The sequence below is a fragment of the Patiria miniata genome, unplaced genomic scaffold (assembly GCF_015706575.1).
Source record: "Patiria miniata isolate m_02_andy unplaced genomic scaffold, ASM1570657v1 HiC_scaffold_9, whole genome shotgun sequence".
NCBI lineage: Eukaryota > Metazoa > Echinodermata > Asteroidea > Valvatida > Asterinidae > Patiria > Patiria miniata.
In genome coordinates this window covers 7008382-7033862 of record NW_024037076.1, presented here as the reverse complement: position 1 = coordinate 7033862, position 25481 = coordinate 7008382, and the positions used below count along the sequence as shown (strand labels likewise).

Sequence of the window (25481 nt, the reverse complement as noted above, 5' to 3'; positions counted from 1 at the left end):
TCGGAGTCTTCCTCCGACGGATCCCAATACCGGGCCAAATGCTGTAAACATTCGGGATCAGTCTCCAGGGCTGATTTTTTCCAAGTCTTCCAGCCATTTCAGCCTCCGTCTCGGCCATGTCAGCGGCCATTTCCATTCACCCATCTGCTCATTTTTCCGACTCCGATGGGGATCCGGTACCGGGTCCTGAGAATCATCGTCAACGCAAGGACACTGAGGTACATGCTGGGTCGTCGGCAACGGGTTCACTTCATCCTTCTCGATCAGACCATGGTTCCGATGATGAGGGTGAAGTTGTCATGAATACTCAACACCTCTCCCAACTGAACTCAATTTCGGCTTGTCCAATGCGATATGATCCACATTTTGGGCTTGCCAGAATCGACTACTCAGGAACCAGATCCTGTTCCGGATGAACCGGGGGGACGTGCTTCGCCTTTCCCAGCTCTTCGAAGGCTACTTGACAGTGCCACAAGTTCCAGACTCTGCCAAAGATAAGTTGGCCGCAGACGGAAGTCCAGATTTGGAATGCGAGCTACGTCCTTCATGCTCCTACTGTCTGAATATCTTGTCAGGGTCTGCGAGGATGAGACCACAATTCCTGTCGATATGCTCTCTGCAGCCTTTCGGTGCTTAGACGACTCCCTTCGTCTATCCCTGGAACAATTCACACGCATCTTGACTTTGACAACTTCCTACCGCCGAGGCAACATTCTAGACACTCTTTTCCTCCCATCGGGAGGAGCCAAGAAACGACTAGAATCTCTCCCTCTCATGGGACCAGACCTTTTTGCCGGCAAATTCCAAGAGGCTATGGAAGCCGAAGCAAAACGCATCGAGGCAACGGACAAGAGTAATCTCTGCAGTCAACATCGAAGTCCGGTCCAGACCAGCTGAAAGCTTGTAAGCCTTACCAACCACCAGCTGATCGCCCTGCAAAATCTTTTCGAGCCAGGGCCTTTTGCATAGTTCTTTCTTACATTATATTATTATGTGTACTATCAATGTACCAAACAACCAGTCCTATAGGATATCCTTTTGCCAAAGTTTCTTTAAATATAAAAATATTGTACAGAGTGTGCCAAAAAGTGCAACATTCAGAAAACAAATAACTAACCCTCCTGCTGTTTGTCACAGACAGTCAAGAAATCAATCCTCCTCCCCTGCCATGCCTTTTACACAGGCTAGTCAGACCAACCATCCGATCATATTTCAAGCAAGCATGTGACAAGTCAAATGCAGTCAACAGACAAAAGCCGGCAAGAAGTAGGCACAGCCAGCGAATCAATTACCTACAGTCAAAGCAGTCACAGCCAGTCAATCCTGCTTTATGTAGGCTGTGAGCTCTTAACTGTTGAAAACAGTCAACTGATTGATTTTGACTGAAGCAGGCAAGTGTAGGCACGTGACTGTTCAGACAGCAGGAGGGTTAAAACTGTTTAATTTTTTTTCTTCTTCAATGAAACTAATACATTAAAGCCTGACTATTTCTCAATCCACTCCTTTTACCCCATTCAATTTGGGTCTCTAGATCCAAAAATACAGCCGATTAAAGTGAAAGGGTGAATGTACATTTTCACTTGGGCCACTCTCACCTGCGATGGCACCAACTTCAATGCCTATTCACATTCCTATTTGCTTAACCCAGATTCAACATGTCTATGTGAGAGTGGCCCAAGTAAAATTTACACCCTTTCACTTAACTGTTGTATTTCTGGACCTAGGAACCCAAATGGAATTGGGCAATAGTCAGGCTTTAATGCAATATATATTTTCATTGAAGAAAAAAAATTGAACAGTTTTAATTATTGTGTTTCCTGAATGTTGCTTTTTTTTTGGGGGGGGGGCACACTCTGTATATCTGCTGTTCTGCTGGTGCAGAATGAGCGGGAAATGACTGGAAAATATCGTCCAAACTCTTTAATTTTGCATTAATTTTATGTGTTACAGTTCCGTGTTCACGATCTAGCAACAGAAAGAGAAAGCTAAACATCCTTAACAGAAAAGGCAACACTAGGACAAATTATATAAACGGTTCCTCATCTTTTCATTTCTCTAGAAAAAAAACTTTTGTTTTCGGATTAGGTAACATCAACACTCATTTTGTAACCTGGCCTATCCCTCAATATATCCCAATACTTGCGAAAGTTGACAGCAATGAAATGTTCAAAAGATGATTAAATCTATCTTCTATTATTTTCATCTGTAACTGTCATCAGTTTTGTTCTACCATACCGTCAAGTTGTAGGCCGGAATGATATTAACATAGCAGACACATCGCACATAGTTTGCGCAATACGTTCATTGAAATCCAAAACTGTTTTTCGAACCAACGCCGGGGCCAACCCTACCACTCCAGTAGCCAGTCATACAAGCCACCGGCCTCCTGGTTCACCGGGGGTTGGTCGATGACTTTCCAGAGCTTCAGCTGCCCCCATACACAGACCCGTGGGCGGCCACCTAAAAGCTTTTGCAGGGTCCTGGTCCAAGGCAGTCTCCAATCAATGGTTGCTTCAAACCATCCAGTTCAGTTATATTCTAGAGTTTACGAGCACCCCTATCGGACACCATAATTTGTCAAACCAAGGTTCCAGCTGAACCGGCCAAAACCTAGCCTTGGAAACAGAGATCGAGTCCCTCCTTACCAAAAATTCGCATAGTTCCACCGAGAAGAGGACCGTCCGGTTTTCTGTCGACCTTTTTCCTGACACCCAAAGGGAACACAGGAACATGACGACCCATCTTGAATCTGAAACCACTCAACAGATTTGTCTGCCCCAAGCGTTTCCGAATGGACTCTCTCCGAACAATCCTGGACTTGATTCCAACTCCATCATGGGCTACATCCCTCGATCTGAAAGACACTTACCTACATGTGCCCATACACCCACAGCATTAGGAGTTCCTACATTTTCAATACAAGGGAATAACGTACGAATTTACAGCTCTCCCGTTCGGCCTGTCAACTTCCCCACGAGTTTTCACGAGAATCGTGAAGTCCGTGGGGGCAGCCCTGCACAGAAACAACATCACAATCTTTGTGTACCTGGATGACTGGCTCATTGTCGGCCGTTCAAGGACAGAAGCCTACCAAGCCCTGCACGAAACGTTATCCTTGACCACATGTCTGGGGTTCCTGATCAACAAGAAGAAATCACACCTAATCCCTACACAAACACCAACATTCCTGGGGGCCGTGCTCAATCTCAAAACAAACACGGCTTTCCCAACAGACGTACAAATACAAAATCTCCAACAGTGCATCCAAATGTTCCTCCAGGAGACATCAGCCCCAGCAGCAGCATGGCTGAAAATACTGGGGCTTATGGCAAGCATGGTGGATCTCGTTCCACATTGTCGGCTCCGCATGCGTTTTATCCAGCTCCACCTCCTTGCACATTACCGTCCGAAGCTTCACTCCATCCATCGCATGGTTCCGGTCGCTTCCTTTCTCCATCCACATCTCCAGTGGTGGACAGACCTACAAAATATTGCTTGTGGAATGATTTTCTCGAAAGCACAACCGACGAAAATCATCTCCATGGATGCATCCCTTCTTGGTTGGGGTGCCACACTTCACCCGCGCTAATTCCCAGGGAAGTGGGACCCGCATCAAGACAATCTACATATCAATGTCCTCGAGATGCAGGCAGTAACCAATGCTCTCCGACATTTCCGTCAACTTATCCAAGGCCACCATGTCCTCATCAAATGGAGTGTTGGTTGGAGGGTGATTTCCCGGAAGAACGACTTGAGCTAACAGTAAGAGTTTTACTATTTTTGGCGGAGTCCGCCATGTTTTTACTGGCACAGCGAGTACGGTTAAATTATACGTGTGGACGCTACGCGTCACTGAAAAAAACTAGGGGGAGTCTTTGTGTAACAGGGCTATTTAAGGGACATGTAGTGGGCGCGGAGGGTGAGGCTTGGGCGCTATTCTTTTCAGCGAATGTTTGTGCGCTGATATGCAAATGTAGGTAAACAGAGGTGAGATGTTTTTTGTAATGGAAGGAGGGGTTATAAGAAGGGGGTATCGGGATTTGGAACCATACCCCATAAGATATAAAACACAATCCCAGGGGACATACCTTGTAACTATTTGGGTATTCCTGCTTAGTACAGTGCAGTAAAAACCCTTTGACATAGACACAGTTGGCAGCCTCATCATCTGGTAGGGTCAAAGTGCAGTAATCGTAGTCGCTCTTTTGTAAAATTTGCTATGACAAAAAGGGCGACAAGAAAAGAAAATGTAATAAGAAAGGGCTCTTGTTAACTTATGGGATAGGGGAGTGTTGTACTTCTTGTCACTGGAAGTTTATTGGACTTCCTGACAAAGTGTATTTCACTGCATACATTTTGGGCCTAACATTTTCATTGCTGAATGAATGTTATTAAAACTAGTGCCATAAAATTATCAAAACTTGCAGTTGAGACTAACAGTGAATATGTTATACATAAACAATACATGTTTACGCATTAACAAATGCCTTTGGAAAAGGACAATTTTGATGGCAATAAAAACTCACTAGGCCAAATGAGCATAAACTATACATTGTTATTATCACGTGACGGAATGGTACACAATTTTGGTCCTCTTAAATCGAGCCATTGGAGTGCCGGTTGTCACTCCAGTCACACCTTTGTTTTTGAAAATGTTGATTCAAGTATATGTGTTTTCATTATTGCCAAGCTGAATTCTCATAGGGACTGTCACTTTCATGATATGTAGATATATATCCTGGAATAACGCAACAAATAGCTGCTGCATCAGATGTAAACAAACAGGGCCTTTCAATATTTTATCCACAAGTACATCATGTGGTTTTGTTTTGACCCAGACATTTGACATGTGTACCTTTAATGCAGACTGTGCTGCTGAGCTGCTGCCTACAGCCAAGATGCCTGGTGCAGCCATGCTCATCATGCTCTTCAGGTGCAAATGCTCAGCCACTTTGATGGAGGAGACTGGGTAGTTTGGGAAAGCTTTGGCCAAGGCATTAGCTCCTTGACTGTTTGTCCGCTTAGAGATTCCTACAAAGAACTCTTCACCTGGGAAATGGAAGATAGCAAAGAAGAATTTTAATATTAAATATAAACTTATATTAACATTTTTTATGGACCCCATCATGTTATAGTGACGTTATTCTGTATTGACAATTCCAGTGAACGATTACTACATGTATATTTTGCCATAATTGAAACCTTGCACAAGTGGGAACAAGTGTTATTTGTGCAATTTTTTTTTTTTTTGGAAGAAAATTGTTCAACATCTTAAGAATGGTGCATAACAACTCACTTGTTAAAGTTTCAGCTCAGTGGATATAGTGGACCGGCCAAAGAGAAATATTACACTTTGGACAGCATTCTTTGGTAATAGCTGGCATCCATGCTACCAGTAGATCCATTCTTTGAACCATAACAAACAAGATGTGGGTGGATGCCATCGTTAATGTGGACCCTAAATAGACCTAATTTGCATGAATTGTTAATCCCTGCGAATGTCTAGAAAAATTACAGCGCAGGGATTTTCGTATCATTTTTTCTGATGAATATTGTCTCAATAGGTCTTACAGTGAAATATGTTCCCAACTCAATGTTCCCCCACTTTCCCACCACAGAGAACAATTGTGTTCCGTGTTTGGCAAATCACTACTCACTTCCCACAAATTCAGAGACTGGCTGATCCCGATTAGGAACAATGGGATAAGGAACAATGATCATCTCATCTGAATTGATGAAGGTACTCGTTGTTGGTCACAGTTTCTGGTTAACTTATTACATGAAGTGGGTTGGGTATGCATGAACGTATAGAGCTCACTCAATGACGGCCATCTCTGTGGGGGGGAAGGGGGGCTGGGACTGCGTATTTTACGTAGTCGGATTTGAATGATTTTAATTTTTATTACTTGTGTGTATTTTGTTGTGATTAACCTTTTTAACCCTAACGTACCTAAATCCATCAAAATCCACCCCCCTGTTTCGGGGGATTTCGGCGGATTCAGGATACCTCCATATTGAACAAACTGGGGGATTTTGATGGACTCAGGATTCGAAGCCTAGCGGAACTGGTGGATTTTGATGGATTCAGGATACCTCCATTTTGAGCTATTGGGGGACTTTGATGGATTCAGGATCTCAACAGTTTAACTCTTTTGCAATGTTTGTGGTCAAGTAAATACTGCTGGCACTAGCCCTGCCAAGTCTGTCACATACTGTACAAACATGTACACACATGTACAGGGTGGACTTGCATGGAGGGTCACGTGCTTGAGGAAAGATACAAATAATGCGCGAAAACGTGACGAACGCAACGCCGTTTACGCTCAAAGAACACCATGTGCATCGCTAATAATTATGTGTGCGCATCGCGTAAATACTCGGTGCGCATTTCTTGCTTCGCGCGTGTTGAGCTAGGTCACGTGCTGGAGGAAAGATACATTTAACTCCATTACTTAACGTTAATTTGTTGCGCGTCTATGAGAGACAACCAAAATGGCGGAGATTTATCGCACAGTGACTGGGCGCGTGTGGACGCGCTGCCGATCTAGTCTTTTCATTCTATATCTATGGTTTACGGGCTGAAACATGCGCTAATGTATTCACTTCGGTACTGATCCATGCTGGGGTCGCCATGCATTGGTGTATTTTGATGGATCCTATGCAACAACACACATCACAATTTTCATGTGAGCATGGTATCCTGAATCCGTCAAAATCCACCAGAAATTTAGGTGATGGATTTTGAAGACTCTATGGAAAAACATGCTGTATTTTTTTTTATGCCACCATGGTATCCTGAATCCGCCAGAATCCATCAAGACTTTTGCTGGTGGATTCTGGCGGATTCAGAATATCTCCAGAATCTACACTGGGGGATTCTGATGGATTCAGGATACCAGCATTTTTTGCAAGACAAAATTGGTGGATTTTGGCAGATTCAGGATACTTTCTAGTAAAAGAGCCCCAGGAGTTAGGGTTAATGTATCTTTCACACGATGTAATTCTCTGTAATTTTAATATATAACGATTTTTAATGTGTGTAAATTAAACTGTAATTCGGCCTTACGGCCGTGAAAGTTTCATAAAATAAACCATTAATAATAATAATAATAATAATAATAATAATAATAATAAGATTCCCATATTTGGGTATATTCTTTATTTTTTGAAAAGTTTGTTTTAGTGATTGTGCTAACACACCCTTACTTAGGCCAAAAAAAAAATAAGTCGGTCTCTGGTCAGCGCGCGCGTCGATTTTAATCATGCGCGTCAACCTTTTTTTTCCCAAAACGTTCCGCGGTAGCTCCAACAGCGCCCTCTATTGCCGCACCTCCTCAATTTTTTTTTACCAAAGAGCACCAAGGAATGGGAAATTGCACCAAGGCAAATGATCGAGGGCACCAAGGCAAATTATGGAGGACACCAATGTACATGAGGACACCAAAAAAAGCAAAATAGTACTTCAACTTGTCTGTACAATCCAAGCTTGAAAAAAGAAAAGAAATTCCGGAACTTTGGCCTGACCAGAGACCGAGTATTTTTTTTTTTGGCCTTTAATAACATTTTTTTTAAGCATATAATTATAAGTGACTAAATAATTATGAGGACATAGCAACGATCCAAAATGGCTACTATTATTCCCCAAAATTGCGCGCATTTACCTTGTCTCCAGATATCATCAAGTAGTCTTGCCAAACCTCAGTTAGATGAGCATTAAATTCATCACGTTGCTTATTTGCACAGTTGCCCTATTAAAACCTTATGGAAAAATTATGTGAACAATGATACCATTATGATATTAAGCTCAGCAAACAAAACCGGGAAAACGAGCTGGCTGTCCGTAAACTGGGCTTAAATTAGGCGAAGGGTCGCCTAACGTGGGAGACCTGAATAAGTTCAAGGAACCCCCCCCCCCAAAAAAAAATGCTTCCAGTAATTATCTCAATGTCAGTATGTTTTCTTTCCATTAATTTTCTTTTCCAATAATTTTGGGAATTTCCTTAAACTTTTTCAAGTCTCCCACGTTAGGCAACCCTTCACTAATTAGGGCAATTAACAGACACCTCGTTTTCCCCGTTTCTGTTTGCTAGGCTACACATCACAACGTTATTGTTTGCATGCTTTTCAATAAGGTTTTAATAGGGTAACTGTGCCAGTAAGCAACTTGGTGAATTTAAAGCTCATATACTGATGTTTGGCAAGACTATATCTGGAGACAAGGTAAATGCGCGAAACTTTGGGGTGTAAGAGTAGCCATTTTGGATCATTACTATGTCCTCATAATAATGTTCAGTCACTTATATGCTGAAGAAAATGTTATTGAAGTAAGGATGTGTAAGTAGAATCACCAAAATAAAATTTTCAAAAATAAAAAATAACAGCGTTGCTGTTGAAACCCCTCAGCCAGAGTCAAGTTATCATCCGGAAACCATTAACCTTTAACTCACGTGGTGACCTTGACCTTTGGCCTTTGACCCCAGAACCAGTCCCAACATGCCTGTACCAATGGGAAACCCCCTACCGAAGTTAGACACCAACATTTCATTTCTAACTCAAGTTATCATTCGGAACCATTTACATTGAACTCACCACGGTGACCTTGACCTTTGACCTTTTGACCCCAAAACCAATCCCAACTTGCCTGTACCCAAGGGCAAACCCCTACCTCAGTCAGACACCAAAATCTCATTTCTAACTCAAGTTATCATCCGGAAACCATTTACCTTTAACTCACCATGTTGACCTTGACCTTTGACCTTTTGACCCCCAAACCAATCCCAACTTGCCTTCTCCCAAGGGGAACCCTCTTCCAAAGTTAGACACCAAAATTGCATTTCTAACTCAAGTTATCATCCGGAAACCATTTACCTTTAACTCACAATGGTGACCTTGACCTTTGACCTTTTGACCCAAAAACCAATCCCAACTTGCCTACTCCCAAGGGCAACCCTCTACCAAAGTTAGACACCAAAATCTCATTTCTAACTCAAGTTATCATCCGGAAACCATTTACATTTAACTCACCACGGTGACCTTGACCTTTGCCCTTTTGACCCCAAACCCAATCCCAACTTGCCTACTCCCAAGGGCAACCCCCTACCAAAGTTAGACACCAAAATCTCATTTCTAACTCAAGTTATCATCCGGAAACCATTTACATTTAACTCACCACGGTGACCTTGACCTTTGACCTTTTGACCTCAAAACCAATCCCAACTTGCCTACTCCCAAGGGCAACCCCCTACCAAAGTTAGACACCAAAATCTCATTTCTAACTCAAGTTATCATCCGGAAACCATTTACATTTTAACTCACCACGGTGACCTTGACCTTTGACCTTTTGACCTCAAAACCAATCCCAACTTGCCTACTCCCAAGGGCAACCCCCTACCAAAGTTAGACACCAAAATCTCATTTCTAACTCAAGTTATCATCCGGAAACCATTTACATTTAACTCACCACGGTGACCTTGACCTTTGACCTTTTGACCCCAAAACCAATCCCAACTTGCCTACTCCCAAGGGCAACCCCCTACCAAAGTTAGACACCAAAATCTCATTTCTAACTCAAGTTATCATCCGGAAACCATTTACATTTAACTCACCACGGTGACCTTGACCTTTGACCTTTTGACCTCAAAACCAATCCCAACTTGCCTACTCCCAAGGGCAACCCCCTACCGAAGTTACAACCCCAAACAACATTTCTAACTCAAGTTATCATCCGGAAACTAAGCTGCCCGGACGGACGGACGGACGGACGGACGGACAGACACACATACATCCGGACGGACGGACGCCCTAGGCGATGACAATACCCCTCGAGCCTCTCGGCTGAGGGGTAAAAATAAAAAATATACCCAAATGTAGGGAACAGATATGTTACACGGCAGGTATAAATGATTTATGCAAATTAGGTATATTTAGGTTCAAAATTAACAAGGGCATCCACCCATATCTTGTTTGTCATGATTCAAAGAATGGATCTAGCACAGGTGCCAGCTATTACCCAGAAATGCAGTGAAATTATTATCTACAGAACTCTTCCACATTTGGCTGGCCTACTAATATTATACATTTTGAGAAAACAGATGCACACACTCATGCAATGATGACATCATCGTTGATTATTAATTGTTTCTACTTGCAAAATTTGACATTATTTAAAATCAGATTGACTTGCATCAAGACCATGAAATCAAACATCTATCACAACTACGTTTTTCATGATTTAGACTTGAAATGTTGCAAATGCAGAAAATTCATGTGTTCTGTTCATAAACAGAAATCTACAGATATCTACTTTATTTCTGTTTGTTTCTTTTTACCGGACCATAAATCCAGCAGAAATTTCACGCCCATGTGTTTTGCAGAGGTAAGTGAACTGTGACAGTATTGCTTGTTTTTCAACTTGGACCCTGTGCACCAAAATCAGCTATCTTGATTACGTTTTAGCAATGTTTATGAGGTGTGACATGACATCTTGGACCTGACATCACATCACAAAATGCTAACCATCTGTAAGGATAGTAGTGGGCACAGCCTCTAATCAGCTCATGTTGACAGATGAGCTAGCAAGAATGTTTACACCCTAACAAAAGAAGGAAAAAACTGGGGAGGTCCTAGCCACCGACCATTATTGATCATTCCAAATATTTACAGGCTGAGGAATGACACCGATGTCAACAGATTATCTATCTTTGATATATCAACTACTTTTTGGCTAAAAAAATATAACATGGTTTTGGACCACTTGGCAAAACAGCTAAGATAAATACAATGTCACTGTAGGGCCTTTCACGCTGTCCAAAATCTCTGTGTTAAATCCAGGGCCCAATGTCATAGAACTGCTTATCAGTAAGCAGGAGAGTTGTGCTTAGCGGTACTATAGCAGAAAATCATGCTGCTGCTTCAGCACTATTTCATGTCGTGAAAGTGCTAACGATTGCGCGTGCATGGAGATTTGTATTGTTACCTATTGTTACATCACTGATTTAAGCAAAGTTTTCTTCTGGGGTCAAGCATACTATTGCTCTGCTTAGGCCTAATGCTTAACGGTCCCTATGAAATAGATGGAGGCTCGGTAAGCACAAAGTCAGCTGTTAAGCAGCACTATGAAATTGGGTCCAACATGGAGATTTCCAGAACCCCTTTCACACTAGCAAAAAATAACAGCGTTGCTGTTGAAACCCCTCAGCCAAGGGCGGATCCAGAACACAATTTTTTTTGGGGGGGGGCCAAAACAATTTTGGTCCCCCCAAAAAGTGGGTCAAAAAAATTACGGTGTGGGGTTTGGGGCCCGCTTAAGGGCCCCGAAATTTTTTTGAATTCTTTTGGCCCCCCCCTTTGGCCCCCCACTGGATCCGCCCTTGCCCTCAGCCAGAGTCAAGTTATCATCCAGAAACCATTAACCTTTAACTCAACATGGTGACCTTGACCTTTGACCTCAGAACCAGTCCCAACATGCCTGTACCAATAGGCAACCCTCTACCGAAGTTAGACTCCAAAATTTCATTTCTAATTCAAGTTATCCTCCGGAAACCATTTACCTTTATACAACACCTGAATAAATCCCCGTCATCTGATTGGTGAATTGTAGATCACGTGACATATTATTATTCGGTATAATGCACGGTGCGACCATGCGTTATACCCATGCGTTATACCGTTTCACTTTGCGCTTGTTCCATGACGCGGTATTTGCGTGCAAAATGCATGCTGGTGTGCGCGTTCAGCGTAGCGCGTATTGTTCCAAAGAGCCAGCGCTACAGCGTTGGGTTCAAACATTTTCGTGAAGGGGTAGTTCAACATCTTTAAAATCAAAATAAATTGTAGTTTATAATTTACCAATCAAATGACGAGAATTTATTCAGGTGTTGTATAAAACAAATAACGAATATTTTACGTTCGTGCGATGGAAAGAATAATTTCATTCGGTGACAGATTGAATGTTCTATTCCACTTGGCTTCGCCTCGTGGAATAGAACATTCAATCTGTCACCTCATGAAATTATTCTTACCATCGCACTCACAAACATTCGTTATTTGTATATTAACTCACCACGGAGACCTTGACCTTTGACCTTTTGACCCCCAAACCAATCCCAACTTGCTTACTCCCAAGGGCAACCCCTACCAAAGTTAGACTCCAAAATCTCATTTCTAACTCGAGTTATCCTCCGGAAACCATTTACCTTTAACTCACTACGGTGACCCTGACCTTTGACCTTTTGACCCCAAAACCAATCCCAACTTGCCTACTCCCAAGGGCAACCCCCTACCAAAGTTAGACTCCAAAATCTCATTTCTAACTCAAGTTATCATCCGGAAACTATTTGCCTTTAACTCACCACGGTGACCTTGACCTTTGACCTTTTGACCTCAAAACCAATCCCAGCTTGCCTTCTCCTAAGGGCAACCCCCTACCAAAGTTACAATCCCAAACAAACATTTCTAACTCAAGTTATCATCCGGAAACCAAGCTGCCAGTGCGGACATACGTCCGTCCGTCCGTCTGTCGCACGTCTGTCGGGCCGGCCCGACGTCCGGACGGACGCCTCTCGGCTGAGGGGTAAAAATCCAACATGGATCTACACTGGTCTGGCACACTACGCAGGTAAAATCCAACCTTTGACACTCTACGTGGGTAGAAAAATCAGTTATCTAAATGTGATATGTGGCATGTCACACAATTCTGCTGATTGCAGAGACAGTTTTCAGTCAATCTTGGTTAAAGGGAAAATACAACATTTGCAAACATCAAAAAACGTAATGATCAAATTATCACGAAATACCTCACTGAATTGTTAGGGACTGACAGTCTAAAGCATCCTTTAAAATCGTGGCTCCTGGTGGGCTGACATTTTCAACAAAAACTGCATTTTTCCAACGCTGGTCGGCCTACCAGCGTTGGAGAAAACTGGCTTTTTTCAAAAACTGTTCTTAATTTTTCACATTTAGTTATTCTGACTTTTCTTTGCAATTGATCACACACCTGTGAAGGGGTACAAGCCTGCTAGACTGATTCTCAGACCTTACAATTCCCCAAAGTGTATTAATTGCTTCGTTTCATCTTAAGTTTTGGTCAGGGAACCAGACTACAAGAACATGATAGGTTTTCTTGATTTTCCAGCATCTACAAGCCCAAAACATGAAACAAGTCATTTTAACAATATTTTATATAACATACTAATCCTCCAAATCCATTTATTTCTGAAAATTGCAGCGAAAGCAAATGTTGTACATTCCCTTTAACACATGTGCATGAACATACCACCTATCCCCAAAAGAAATGTACACACTACCACAAGAAATACATTCACAAATTGTATACATTTCCTGTTTTTCTTCTCTTTTGAAAGACAATCTAAGGGCAATTGGATCTTGGTTATTAATTTATCGTTCTAAATGACCTATTTTGCCATACCACTTTTCCACAGACATGCACTTTCATGAGGCAGTCCCCCTGTTAGTTCAATTTGAGGGAGGACCGACAGCTCACATTTGCCGCCTCACCTGTGAAAAGCACATCACCTCCATCTAGTGTGGCATTAGGGTCCTCTATCTCATAGATCTGCTGCCTAAGGTCATCCCTCAGGATTCGTCTGATCTCATCTACCTGCAGGGGGAGAGAAGATCAAACAAAAATGATGAGAAAGGTGCCGAGAGAAAGGGGGGCCATAAAAACAGGTGTCCCGAAATCCAACCAACAAACACACATATTGAAATCGCATACTTAACTGATGTGACTGCATTGTTTGAAATTCAGTACGCAATTTCAATAAATTTGTTGAACCACGCAACCGTGGTCAGAGTGTTTTTAGCGTGTGTTCTTTGCTAACGCTTTTCTTCAAAATGGTACAAAGGATACATGAAAATTTCACCAAATATGTCCAAACACCAGCCTATAACATATCTCATTTGCACTTGTTTTAATAATTGCTGATACATGTATTATTGATGATATTTTTCATGTGAGGGAAACACAACAATTAGTTTTTTTGGCATAATCTAAAGATTATGGTGAATGTACACCATAAAGTGGACACACGTTAAGCCTTGAAATGCTACATGCTGTTTTATTGCAATATTCATCACTGACAAGGTAAATGGTATTGTCAAATATTCCCCGTGTACAATGTATGGCCTTGAACGACAGTCCTCATTAATTTCAATCAGGAACTGATGTTGTAAATATGTAATGAAGGCTGACTGGGAGTATGCATCACGTTAATCTGTTACAGGAAAGACACCATGTACGTATACATACATACATGGAGTAAGTTCAGAGGGAGTACTAAATGTGCTGCCCCATACACCTGGTGCTTTACGTAAAGAAATTAGACGTTTACATGTGCACAATCAGAACATAATTAGTTGGGTGTACAGGTCCCTCTCCCGAACCAGTGTGCGCATGCAGCGGTTCTCCCACATGTTGCTATCACAAAGCGCCATCTACTGTTCATGTCCATGGATTGATCTGTCAATATTAATATGAAATCCTGACTTAAAGCTATAGTCCATCGTTTGTAGCTATCCGAAAAGTAGCTGGCGTAATTATTGTTGAAAAACATACTTGGTTGAAAGATAGTAAGGGGACTAATCTCCCTGTGAAATTATTCTTTCTGGCAAGCTGTCATTTTGAAGTAATCAACGAAAGAAGGCCTTTCCAACGGTGCTTCTTAAGACGCACCATAGATAATTTAAAATAGTAGTTTGTTTTGTTATTCGGCGAAGCGCGCGCAAGCATTGGCATGACGCACACGCACGCGCGGTTGCTATAATTCGTCGGATCGGTGCGCGACATCACGTAGCAATCGGCTCAGTGAGAACGTCTCGGACGCTGAATTCAGGCCCAATTCAAAACATGATTCAGCAACTTTTGATTTGAAATTGAGATCCTAGAATGCTGTTTTTCTCGGAATATACAGCTGAAGCTGAGCTGAAACTTCATTAGGTTAGTTGTTCAGTACCCTTCTTTAGATTTTGAGCACTTTTGTTGCTTCAAATGAACAAAATGCACAAATTACAAATGATGGACTATATATCTTTAATGAGGCATGAATCGATCTACATGTACCGGTACAATACATGTGTGAATAGTACACTCCAATGGCAAACGTAATCTTTATCAGAGCTTTCCTTTATAATGTCAAGCAAAAAGTTACATTGTACAAATATGTATGTGTTGCAATTTAAATACTTTTTTTTCAGTAAAAACAACAAATATACATGCACAAGGAACTAGCAATGTTTTGACGATCTGTGAATGTGTACATTGACTCTTCATTCAACAAGTTTTGGAGCTTGTTTTCCTTTCATTTTTAGTTCCTGTTTTCTCAGACTGCAAAGTTCATTTGTTGTAATTCACATAACGAGCACAAAACTTATTACTTATTAATAATTAATAAACTCCAATGAAATTCAAGTCAGTGATCATCCCTTTTCCTTTTCTCCTTGCGCCTCTTTTTGGCACCATACTGTCATCATCTCTTCTTACATGTAAAGCAAAGACTTATGAGGATTTCACCTCAGAAGCACGCATGGATGCTGTTGTTGTGCTGGCCTACAACACTGCAAGTAGAACATACACTAATCCATCCACTGCATATGACATACATGTAGTAATGATTGATGCAACAAACACTGCCATTTTTGTCTTTTGGCCATTTCCACTGCAACTCATTCCACATCCATTTATAACTATAACCTTCAACTGTAACTCACATCTCACTGTAGATTTTGCTGCCCTACATGTTAAGTAGAAACTTGTGGAACTCAGCCACTGTACACAGCAGTCAGTGAAATACATGTACACCTTTTGTAGTACTCTTGTGTGTCAATGAGTCTAGACAACCCTAAGGCAGTAACATCACTTTCATTTATTTTTAAAAAGAGCAACACTGTATTTCATCACACGCAAACAAGCCTGGACAAGTTGACATTGAACCAACATTGACCAACATTTCAGGGGATATTCTGGACAAATTGTACTAGAATAAATAAGGCTTTCAATTTGCAACATCATGTCATTGATGGTGTAAATCAAGGATTTTCTATTGTTCCTCATCTCTTTTCCATTGTTTATACTCACAGCTCTCATTGGATTTGTACACGTTTCCTAATTGAGGTCATATCCTCAATTTGGTTCCTGTCCTCAATTCATCGATGATGTTGCATGCGTGTATCCTCGATTTACACCATAAACACGCAAACATGTGTACGAGCATTTGTTTATAGTGTAAATCGAGGACACACACGATGAATTGAGGACAGGAACCAAATTGAGGACTCCTCGGTTAGAAAACGTGTACAAACCCAATGAGAGCCGTTGCAAAAAGAGTATATCACTTTTAAGCACTTCTCTAACTACTGATATACATGTGTACATGTACATGTACAGCCAAACACCACAAATACTGATTGGCAAGAGTGATTTCAACAGTACATGTATGTGTACAATATTTACTGCCAAAGCCTCATACATGTATGTTTCAAAACTCTGGGGTGTGTGCACTGGAGCATAAATTGTACACACAATAGGCCATGCACAATGGCCAGTACACAGTCACCTCTAGCCTCTACAGACAACACGGACTTTACAAAAGGCACAAGGGATTAATGTGTTTAGACATATACCCCAGGCAAGTTGAGGCAGTCTTGATGTCTTAATCTGTCAGCCGTGCCTGGATAGTGGTACAAAAACAGCCAGTGTTATCACGGCCTCCAGTGCGAACTGGTTAAGCATACTGGCCAATAAAAAGTATGAGTATGAGTACCACGATTTTGTTGAATTAATTTTGGAAAGTAGCTGACAATAAGAAGAACAGAAATATGCACTTCATAATCTACGCATGTGTTGGCGAGTATGAATGCTTCATCACTGTAGCAACCATTTTGACCAAATTTTCCACTGTCAACATCAAATGATTAACAACTTACAGGTTACGAATGAATAATTACATACCGGTATCTGTATGTACATGAATGTGCATGCATGAAGACAGGAAATTGAGGTCAAGTATCTTGCTCAAGGACATTTGCATCAGGATTCCCGATTCAGAAACTCAGATGACAATCATCCAAGCATGATCTTTTGGATAAAGTTGCACGAGTCTGCATGTACACGAAGACCTACAGATGCCAATTTAAATGTTGATGATTAATAGGTGCAGACAGACAAGGGTGTACTCTGGACACCTGAGCAATATTAAGAATGCGATAGGGACTGCAGAATGGTGCATTCATGTACATGTACATGTACCTGAGTACTATCAGGTAAATTTCTGGCTCTTAAAGGGACACACTGTCCCGAAACTGCCGAAAATGTAATATTACACAAAAAATGTATGGTTTAGATTGTTTACTTACATGTATCAAGCCTATTTCAAAGGTCTGATTGAAATGAAATAAACTTGATTTTTATTGTTATAAAGAAATGATGAAAAAAAAAACCACCCAGTTGTTTACATGTACAGTATGTATTGTTGATGTACCCTAACGTGGCGCGGCCCTTAACGTGGCGCACTTTGATTTTTCGCCTGTAGCACCTACGTAGAGTAAAAGTTTTAACTGAAATTTCACAGAAAGTGATCCTGTTCATAAATTGCGAGTTTATTTACCAGTAACAAAGTTAGAAGAAAATTTTATTTTGGCGTGATTTTCCGATTTTATTTTCAAGTGCAAAGTGAACCCTTTGAAAATGCCCCGAAAAATAAGAAAATAATTTTCTTACAAACATCTGGCTGGGTATGTAAGTAGAGATAATAATTATTTATCAGAATTTATCAAGTTTACAGAAATTCTTAAATGTTAATTTGGAATTTTTTTAGATTTATTCAAGTGCGCCACGTTAGGGAACACTCCGCCAATTTGTGCCCAATTTCCGGACGCCACCGTTTTTGAATTTCGGATTAAATTTTATGAAACCGAAATTGTTCACAGAGGTTTGATAGCAAGCATTAATAAGGTAAAAGTACTAGTATTTTACTGCATGAATTTGAGGTTTGTCAACAAAGAGGTTTGGCAACACTACACGAGGAAAGCCGAGTAAGCTTCGAAGTGCGCCACGTTAGGGAACACGACTATAAACAACTGGATATTTTGTGGCATAATGGTACATACATACATTGTACATGTATTCCATCCATAAATAAGCTACATGTATACATAGCATAGGCTTGCAACACAGCATAGGCATATACATACAAGTAAAGTCCTGTTTACTAACCTACCGGTACATGTACATCACACCCATGTTTACGTTACATACATACGTAGAGTGGACATTCCTTTGTTTTCATGTAGTTAAGAAAAACCTGTGAAAAAAACTCATTTTACTCACACTGTGAAAACTCTTTCAACCCAAACGTTTTTCTATGATTCCCTTTAGTGTTTCTCTTCATTTTGCCATGAATAAACCAAACCCAAAAAATGCCTCTTAACCACAGTTTTCCAGAGAGGGTGAAAGACTGTGTGGACGTGGGCAAGTCCACACGCTGCTAGGTTATGTGGACCTGTTTGTTCGGAAGTGTACACAGTGAATGTAATACTTGTATAACCCTACATGTGTAGCTGCATGGCTACTATGCTGACCATTTATTTTTAACAACATTCTTTACCTGTCTAGCTACAGCTTTACAAATCCAGTATCGTCTTGGCCATTTGCCGTTCTCAACTCTCCCCCCCTCCACCCTGCTAACTTCTGTCATATCGATCAATTCCATGTACATACATGTACATACATGAAATCGCTGACGTGATGATACGCAATGTTACGCAGACACCCATCCTGCTTGTAATTAACACGTGAGCTTCGTGTGCCTGGGTCCGTGTGCGTTTGATGAGCATTCAATTTTCCTGAATGACCTGTGAGCCATATCATTGTGCGCATGCGCAGTTGAAGTACCGAACTGGCTTACTCTTACAGAGTTTGTCATTCCCCCAAAATTATTGTCAATAAGACCGAGACAGAGTACAATTTTTTGACAATATATATTTTTTGTCCACTTCTTCAAGTGCAAAATGGTAGAAGATTTTGACGCACCTGGTCCTCTGCTCATAAAATCATCTAATTAACCCCAACAGTCCTGAATCCTCCAATTTTTAAATGTACTAGATTTGCCCAAAGTGAAGACCTGTATAGAATGTTTGTATCCGTTCTGATACAGGAATACCCGGTTTATCCATGGGTCTATTCCCTACATACATGTACCAGAACTGTACTGCTTGACACAGCGCGGCCCAGGCAGTGGACGTGTACGGTATACCGGTACATGTAGCTAAGGTCCCATTTGCATGCTACCGTAGTAAACTCCCAGGAAGACTGAAAAAGCTGCAGCAATTTGATTAACCTAAAACAACAACAGTTGACGTTTTAGTATAAATTAGCCCATATTTTCAGCAAACACATAAAGTAATAAACACACTTGTATGTGTTTTAATTACATGTACCGTACATGTACACTGTACATGTATGACTCGCACTCCAACCGATTGATTTTTGAGTATACTGTTTAAAACAGAATTTTGAAGGTTCCAGGTTTAAATCTAACTTGTGATACTGCAAAGCATGATCCAACAAATATGTGTACGTGCATCAATGTTGTCAGATCAAAGTTCATGGTACGTGATGCATCATGACCTCTTGTTTTATGCCGAGTGATTAAAATGGAATTTTCAATTTTACATTATCAATTGTTGGAAAGGCTCTCTCCTCATTTTTCTTTTTGTATTTTTGGTAAACTCATGCTTTACATGTCTATTTGTTTTTTTGTTTTAGATATTTTTTGCTTTGTGTTGTTTTTACTTTTATTTAATCTGATATGCAAACAGAAAAAAAATATTTTCTAGTCTACATATATATGTACATATATGCATATTAGTTTGTTCATAACTTGACAACCTTATTGTACTGAACACACATACACAGTACATGTATACTCAGACATATACTCAGCACGTTTATGTTGTAAATCGAGGATTTTCTTTTGTTCCTCTTCCCTATTCCTTTGTTTGAACTCTAACTTTTTTGCAACAGTTCTCATTGGTTTTGTACATGTTTTCCCAACTGAGGAGTCCTCCATTCGGTTTCTGTCCTCGATTTACACCATAAACACAGTACCTTACTGAATTGTTAGGGAATGACAGTCTAAAGCATCCTTTAAAACCGTGGCTCCTGGTGTGCTGTCATTTTCAAGAAAAACTGTATTTTTCCAACGTTAGTCGGCCGACCAGCGTTGGAGAAAACTGGCTTTTTTCAAAAACTGTTCCTACTTTTTCTTATTTAGTTATTCTGACTTTTCTTTGCAATTGATTACACACCTGTGAAGGGGTTCAAGCTTGCTAGACTTATTCTCTGACATTACAATTCCCCAAAGTGTATTAATTGCTCCATTTCATCTTAAGTGGGGTCAGGGAACCAGACTACAAGGATATGATAGGTTTTCTTGGTTTTTCCAGCATCTACAAGTCCAAAACGTGAATTAAGTCAGTTTAACAATATTTTCTATAACATACTAATCCTCCAAATCCATTTATTTCTGAAAATTGCAGCAAAAGCAAATGTTGTACATTCCCTTTAAAGCTATAGTCCATCATTTGCAGCCATCCGAAAAGTAACTGGCGTAATTACTGTTGAAAAACAAACTTGGTTGAAAGATAGTAAGGGAACTAAACTCCCTGTGAAATTATTCTTTCTAGGAAGCTGTCATTTTGAAGTAATCAACAAAAGAAGGCATTTCCAACGGGGATTCTTAAGAAGCACCGTAGGAAAATTTAAATTAGTAGTTGTTTTGTTATTCAGCGCAGCGCGCACAAGTATTGGAACGACGCACACGCGCGTGCGGTTGTTATAATTCGTCGGATCAGTGCGCGACGCCGCGTATAGCTGCAATTCAAAACAATTCAAAACATGATTCAGTAACTTTTGATTTGAAATTGAGATCTTAGAATGCTGCTTTTCTCGGAATGTACAGCTGAAGCTTAGCTGAAGCTTCATCAGGTTAGTTGCTCAGTATCCTTCATTAGATTTTGAACACTTTTGTTGCTTCAAACGAACAAAATGCACTAATTACAAATGATGGACTATAGCTTTAACCACACACTAACTTGCCCAAACCAAAAAAATAGATGTGCTCAGATAAATGTATGCTGCTTGTGCATTGTACACATGTTCACATGTATGTAAGTTTAATGGTGAAAGAATTAAACACTGCATGCTACCACCAAAGAATAAGAACACATGCTACATGCTGAGGTAATTCTTTTTTATCCGAGCAGTTTTGTGTCTATTATTTCCCCACTGATTGAAGTACCCAGTATATACTGTAGTGTTCATTTCCAATGCTTGCATGCATTTTAGCATCCGCCCCCTAATGTCCTAATTAAAATGTTCCACCTGATTCTCCAATATAAGATACATGTACATTACCAAGGTCTCAACACATGCAAATGGCTACATGTGTACTGGTACATGTACATGTACATCACGTATCACAGCCTGCAGTGCATCTGCAAGCGTTTACATGAGGTGACATGCGAAACTGAAGTGTTATGTGGTCCATGAACTCCAAGGGAATTTAGCTTGCGGTTAGAAGGGTCATGTTTGACATAAATGTGTCTGGAGCAAGCACAGATTCACTCTGCTCCAAATATGTCCATACAATGTACACGGAAAGCTAAGGTTTACGAACCCATTAAAGGGAATATACAACATTTGCAAACATCAAAAAATAAAACTACCAAGTTTTTACGAAATACCTTACTAGGATGTTGGTAAATGACAGTCTAAAGCATCCTGTAAAATTATGGCACCTGGTGTGAAGTCATTTTCAAGAAAATGGCATTTTTGTATCTGTTTCCAGCGGTGGTCGGCCGACCACCGTTGGAAAAATCCAACTATTGTGCAACTACTGCTCAAAATTTACCATTTTTTATTCAGTTCAAATTTTGTTTACTATTGGTTATATATTCATGAACGGGTGCAGGCCAGCTAGACTTGTTCCCTTACCTTACAATTTTCTGGCATCTGGAAATTGATCCATTTTATGTTTAGTGGAGTCAGGGAACCAGACTACTTGAATGTTTTTTGTTTTTCTTGGTTTTTCCAGCATTTTCGTAGAAAAAACTTCAAACATGTCAGTGTAACAAAATTTGATCTATTATACTAGCCCCTCAAAAAGTTCATTTCTGAAAATTACAGCAAAAGCCAATGATGTACATTCCCTTTAACCCCTTAGGGCCTACAATTCAAATGTTCACCATGCTGCATGTACATTGTACATAAATCCAAGGATATTAACAGTGAGCATTTTCCCCCTGGTTATCGATTTTCTTCATTTGCTCACTGATACATGTAAGAGCAGGATCAAAAAGCATTTATTTCAAGCAAATGGATTTTGTTGGATTTAGCAGACTTAAATGCCACATTGGTGTCATTGTTTTTTTTGTTGGTACCCTACATGTAAATAGCAGGGTGGATGGAACACAACTTTAAGCTTGCTGAGTGTAAAAGAGTCAAATACCACTTTCTGCAATCAGCAAACCAATAGTATACTTGCAAGGACATAGGCAGCAGAAGAAAAAAAAATTAAAATGAGAATTGGCAGGTGTTACACCATTATCTTTGGACAATAAATTGCCACCTCACTCAGGAAAAAAAACCTGCTTTCTACAAATTGCATTATTAGACCTAATGGCTTTGTTTACATGCACTTTCCTATTGGAACGAAGTCGGGACGCCAGACGAAGTAAAGCATGTATAGGGACCAGTGCCACATAGAAAAACACACATGTAAACAAAGCGTGACGTCATTAGGTCTCAGGCCTATTACCAATCTAACAAGGTTGGGGTGATTCCTGGCCATTGCCTCTTTCCTGTCTTCGGGTTTTCTTCTGTTTCAGATATAAAATGATTCAAGATTGTTAGGTGCCTCTATTGCAGGGAGATCATGTTCTCTTGCATAAAATAGTTTAGTTTTTTGGATTGCAGATGAGGCTAGCTGTGAGTGGCTGTGATGACAGGCAGGGTTTTGCTTTCAGTGCACAAACACAGACATGTCATGTAGAAGAAACTTGATTTGGCCTGATCTCTCTCTGGTTTTTCTTCTGCTCGCATGCAGTAATTCTCTGTCTGCACATGTCTAGTCCGTGTGATGGTGCTAGTATGTTGACATTCTGTCTACAAAGATTTATTTCTCGAGTGTCAGAGATCACAGTGTGCATCAGTTCCAATCCTAACCCTAAAATTATTCAGGACAAAGGTTTGGCTTAATTCCGTGTTACATGTCTGCACTGGTATGGTGGGCTTGTGGGTGATTTCAACATTTTGGGAATCGATTCTGATCCCCTTCAGGAACATGATTCTGTTCAGAAATAACTCCAGGGACAACTCCAAAGGGGATGGGGAGCCGCATCCAATAATGATCTCTAGTAGTGACATTTAGTGACGTGTTCCTCAACCAATCTATTATGTAATATATTTTCAACTTGCTTTATTCCAACCCCCCCCTCTTTTTGTTTTGTTTTTTGGTTTGATGTCTGCAACCCTTTGAAAAAAGGTTTTTGTTTTGGGCACAAACAGATCCGCTTTGCGAGCAGACTGGCTCCCGGTCCGTACATTGTACATAATTGATACTGATTGTGGGACAGGAACCAGCCTTCCCCACGAGAAAGGAAGTATTGTCTGGCAGCTAAAAATAGGAATATTGTAAAGTAATAATTCAATAATTAAACATGGGCATATTTTTTGGGTCGATGTGAGTAAAAGTGAGCATAACTTTTGTTTTGCTAGAAAAATAGCAATTTCGGAGAGGAATTTTTTTTCAGGATAAAACTTGAAAATAACACAGGGAATGCAACTTTTACATTTGACATGCAGCATAACAGCTGCTTTGCAAAACATGCACTAAAAAACCCTGCTATGATGACCGTTATTATACAAATTAGGACACAAAAGATCTCCTTTGCCCTGCTGGTTGTCTGCTTTTGTTTGTTTGGATGAGTTTGTGCTTCCAACCTTCCCTTTGCTAGGCCTTTGAAAAGACCGAGTGATGTGCATTGCACATGGTAGTGACATACATGTACCACGACCGTAAGGCTACAATGACTGGAGAGTCAGAGATAATGAAGAGTCATGAGTTGGATGAAAAGTTCTTGTTACCATCATCAAAAAGAACAACAAAAACTAGAATTGTTGATTGCCTGCAATGGACAATTACAACTGTTTTTTTTCTGTGAAGTTGTTCATTGATACCGATAGTTTATTGTTGAAGGTTTGCTTACTAATTTATTTTATTTCTAAATGATTCAATACATTTTAGATTATAATCAAAATTGAAACATGAAACACTTCCTGAAGTCGAAAAAAATCATGAAAAATTCTTAAAAATGTAATGATGACGTCATCGTGACGTCATTCCAAATTACATGTATGCATACTATTCACATAATCTAACTACCCACCAAGTTTAAGATAATTGCTCTGATGATGTCATGAATTTGAAACCTTGCTAAGTTATCTGTGGTTAATCAAAGGACATCAAGGGGCGATTTAGTAAAATAGGAACTGATGTTCTTCAGATTAAAGAAAACAAACACAATTTTATGTGCTGCTAGGGGGCGCCCTTTCGGATTATGACGTCATCACACTGTTTTTTTGTGACTTGCATTTCTCACTTAACGCTTGCATAATATATGTCTGTAGTAAAATGCTTCCGCTTTTGCGTTACATTCAGTTTTCAATGCACTTCAGGTAACACCGGAAGCAAAGGTCAAGCGGTTTTGTGTCCGGGAACAAGAATTGTTTCTCACGGCATAGTCTACAACCTCACGAAAAAACGAACACGATACTCGATTTAGTTCAAAAGATATAGCACAAACTGTTTTGTCAAAATTTACCCTTAAATCGCTTGTAATTTGATACCCGATGACGTCATGATGACGTAACAAAATGTATAACATCTTCGTAACATGGTACAAGTTCACACAAGTTTTTGTGATTGTACCGTAAACCGTTCGGCAGAAATTTTGCTTTGTTTTTATTTCAGGCTAACGTCTTCATTTTTAATTCACATAACTTTGACCTTCCGGTAGACCCGGAAGTAAAGGTCAAGCGAGTTTACGTACACGACAAAAAATGTTAACAATTAATGGTCTATCTCAATGCACAATACAAACATCATTGATTATTTAGTTCAAGAGTTATAGGTGAAAGTAATTGTTCACTTTTCCACCTAAAATCACTTGTTGTAATTTGACACCTGATGACGTCATCATGACGTCAGCGTAATATGCACCACTTAGGATGAGGGTCGATATATATTGAAAGTTACAAGTTCCTATCATAAACCGTTTAGGAGAAAACCCGCGGAAACGTGCTGTACGGAAAAAGAAAGAAAGAAAGAAAGAAAGAACTAGAGGTTCGCGTTTGTTGTTACGAACGCAGAGTGGTCGGGTAAACAATTTCATTAGCCAATATTAAG

The 25481-nt window shown here is 40.3% G+C and overlaps 1 protein-coding gene across 1 annotated transcript in view; it reads right to left on the bottom strand.

Moving 5' to 3' along the window:
* The window catches only part of LOC119720386 (N(G),N(G)-dimethylarginine dimethylaminohydrolase 1-like), a 63292-nt gene that overhangs the window by 7188 nt on the left and 30623 nt on the right, over positions 1-25481 (bottom strand). Inside the window, exons 2-4 of the mRNA XM_038190049.1 lie at positions 13516-13618; positions 4856-5049; positions 4089-4217 (exon numbers count right to left, since the gene is read on the bottom strand). Of these exons, the coding sequence (XP_038045977.1) occupies positions 4089-4217; positions 4856-5049; positions 13516-13618 (426 nt within the window). The remainder of the gene's footprint in view (positions 1-4088; positions 4218-4855; positions 5050-13515; positions 13619-25481) is intronic.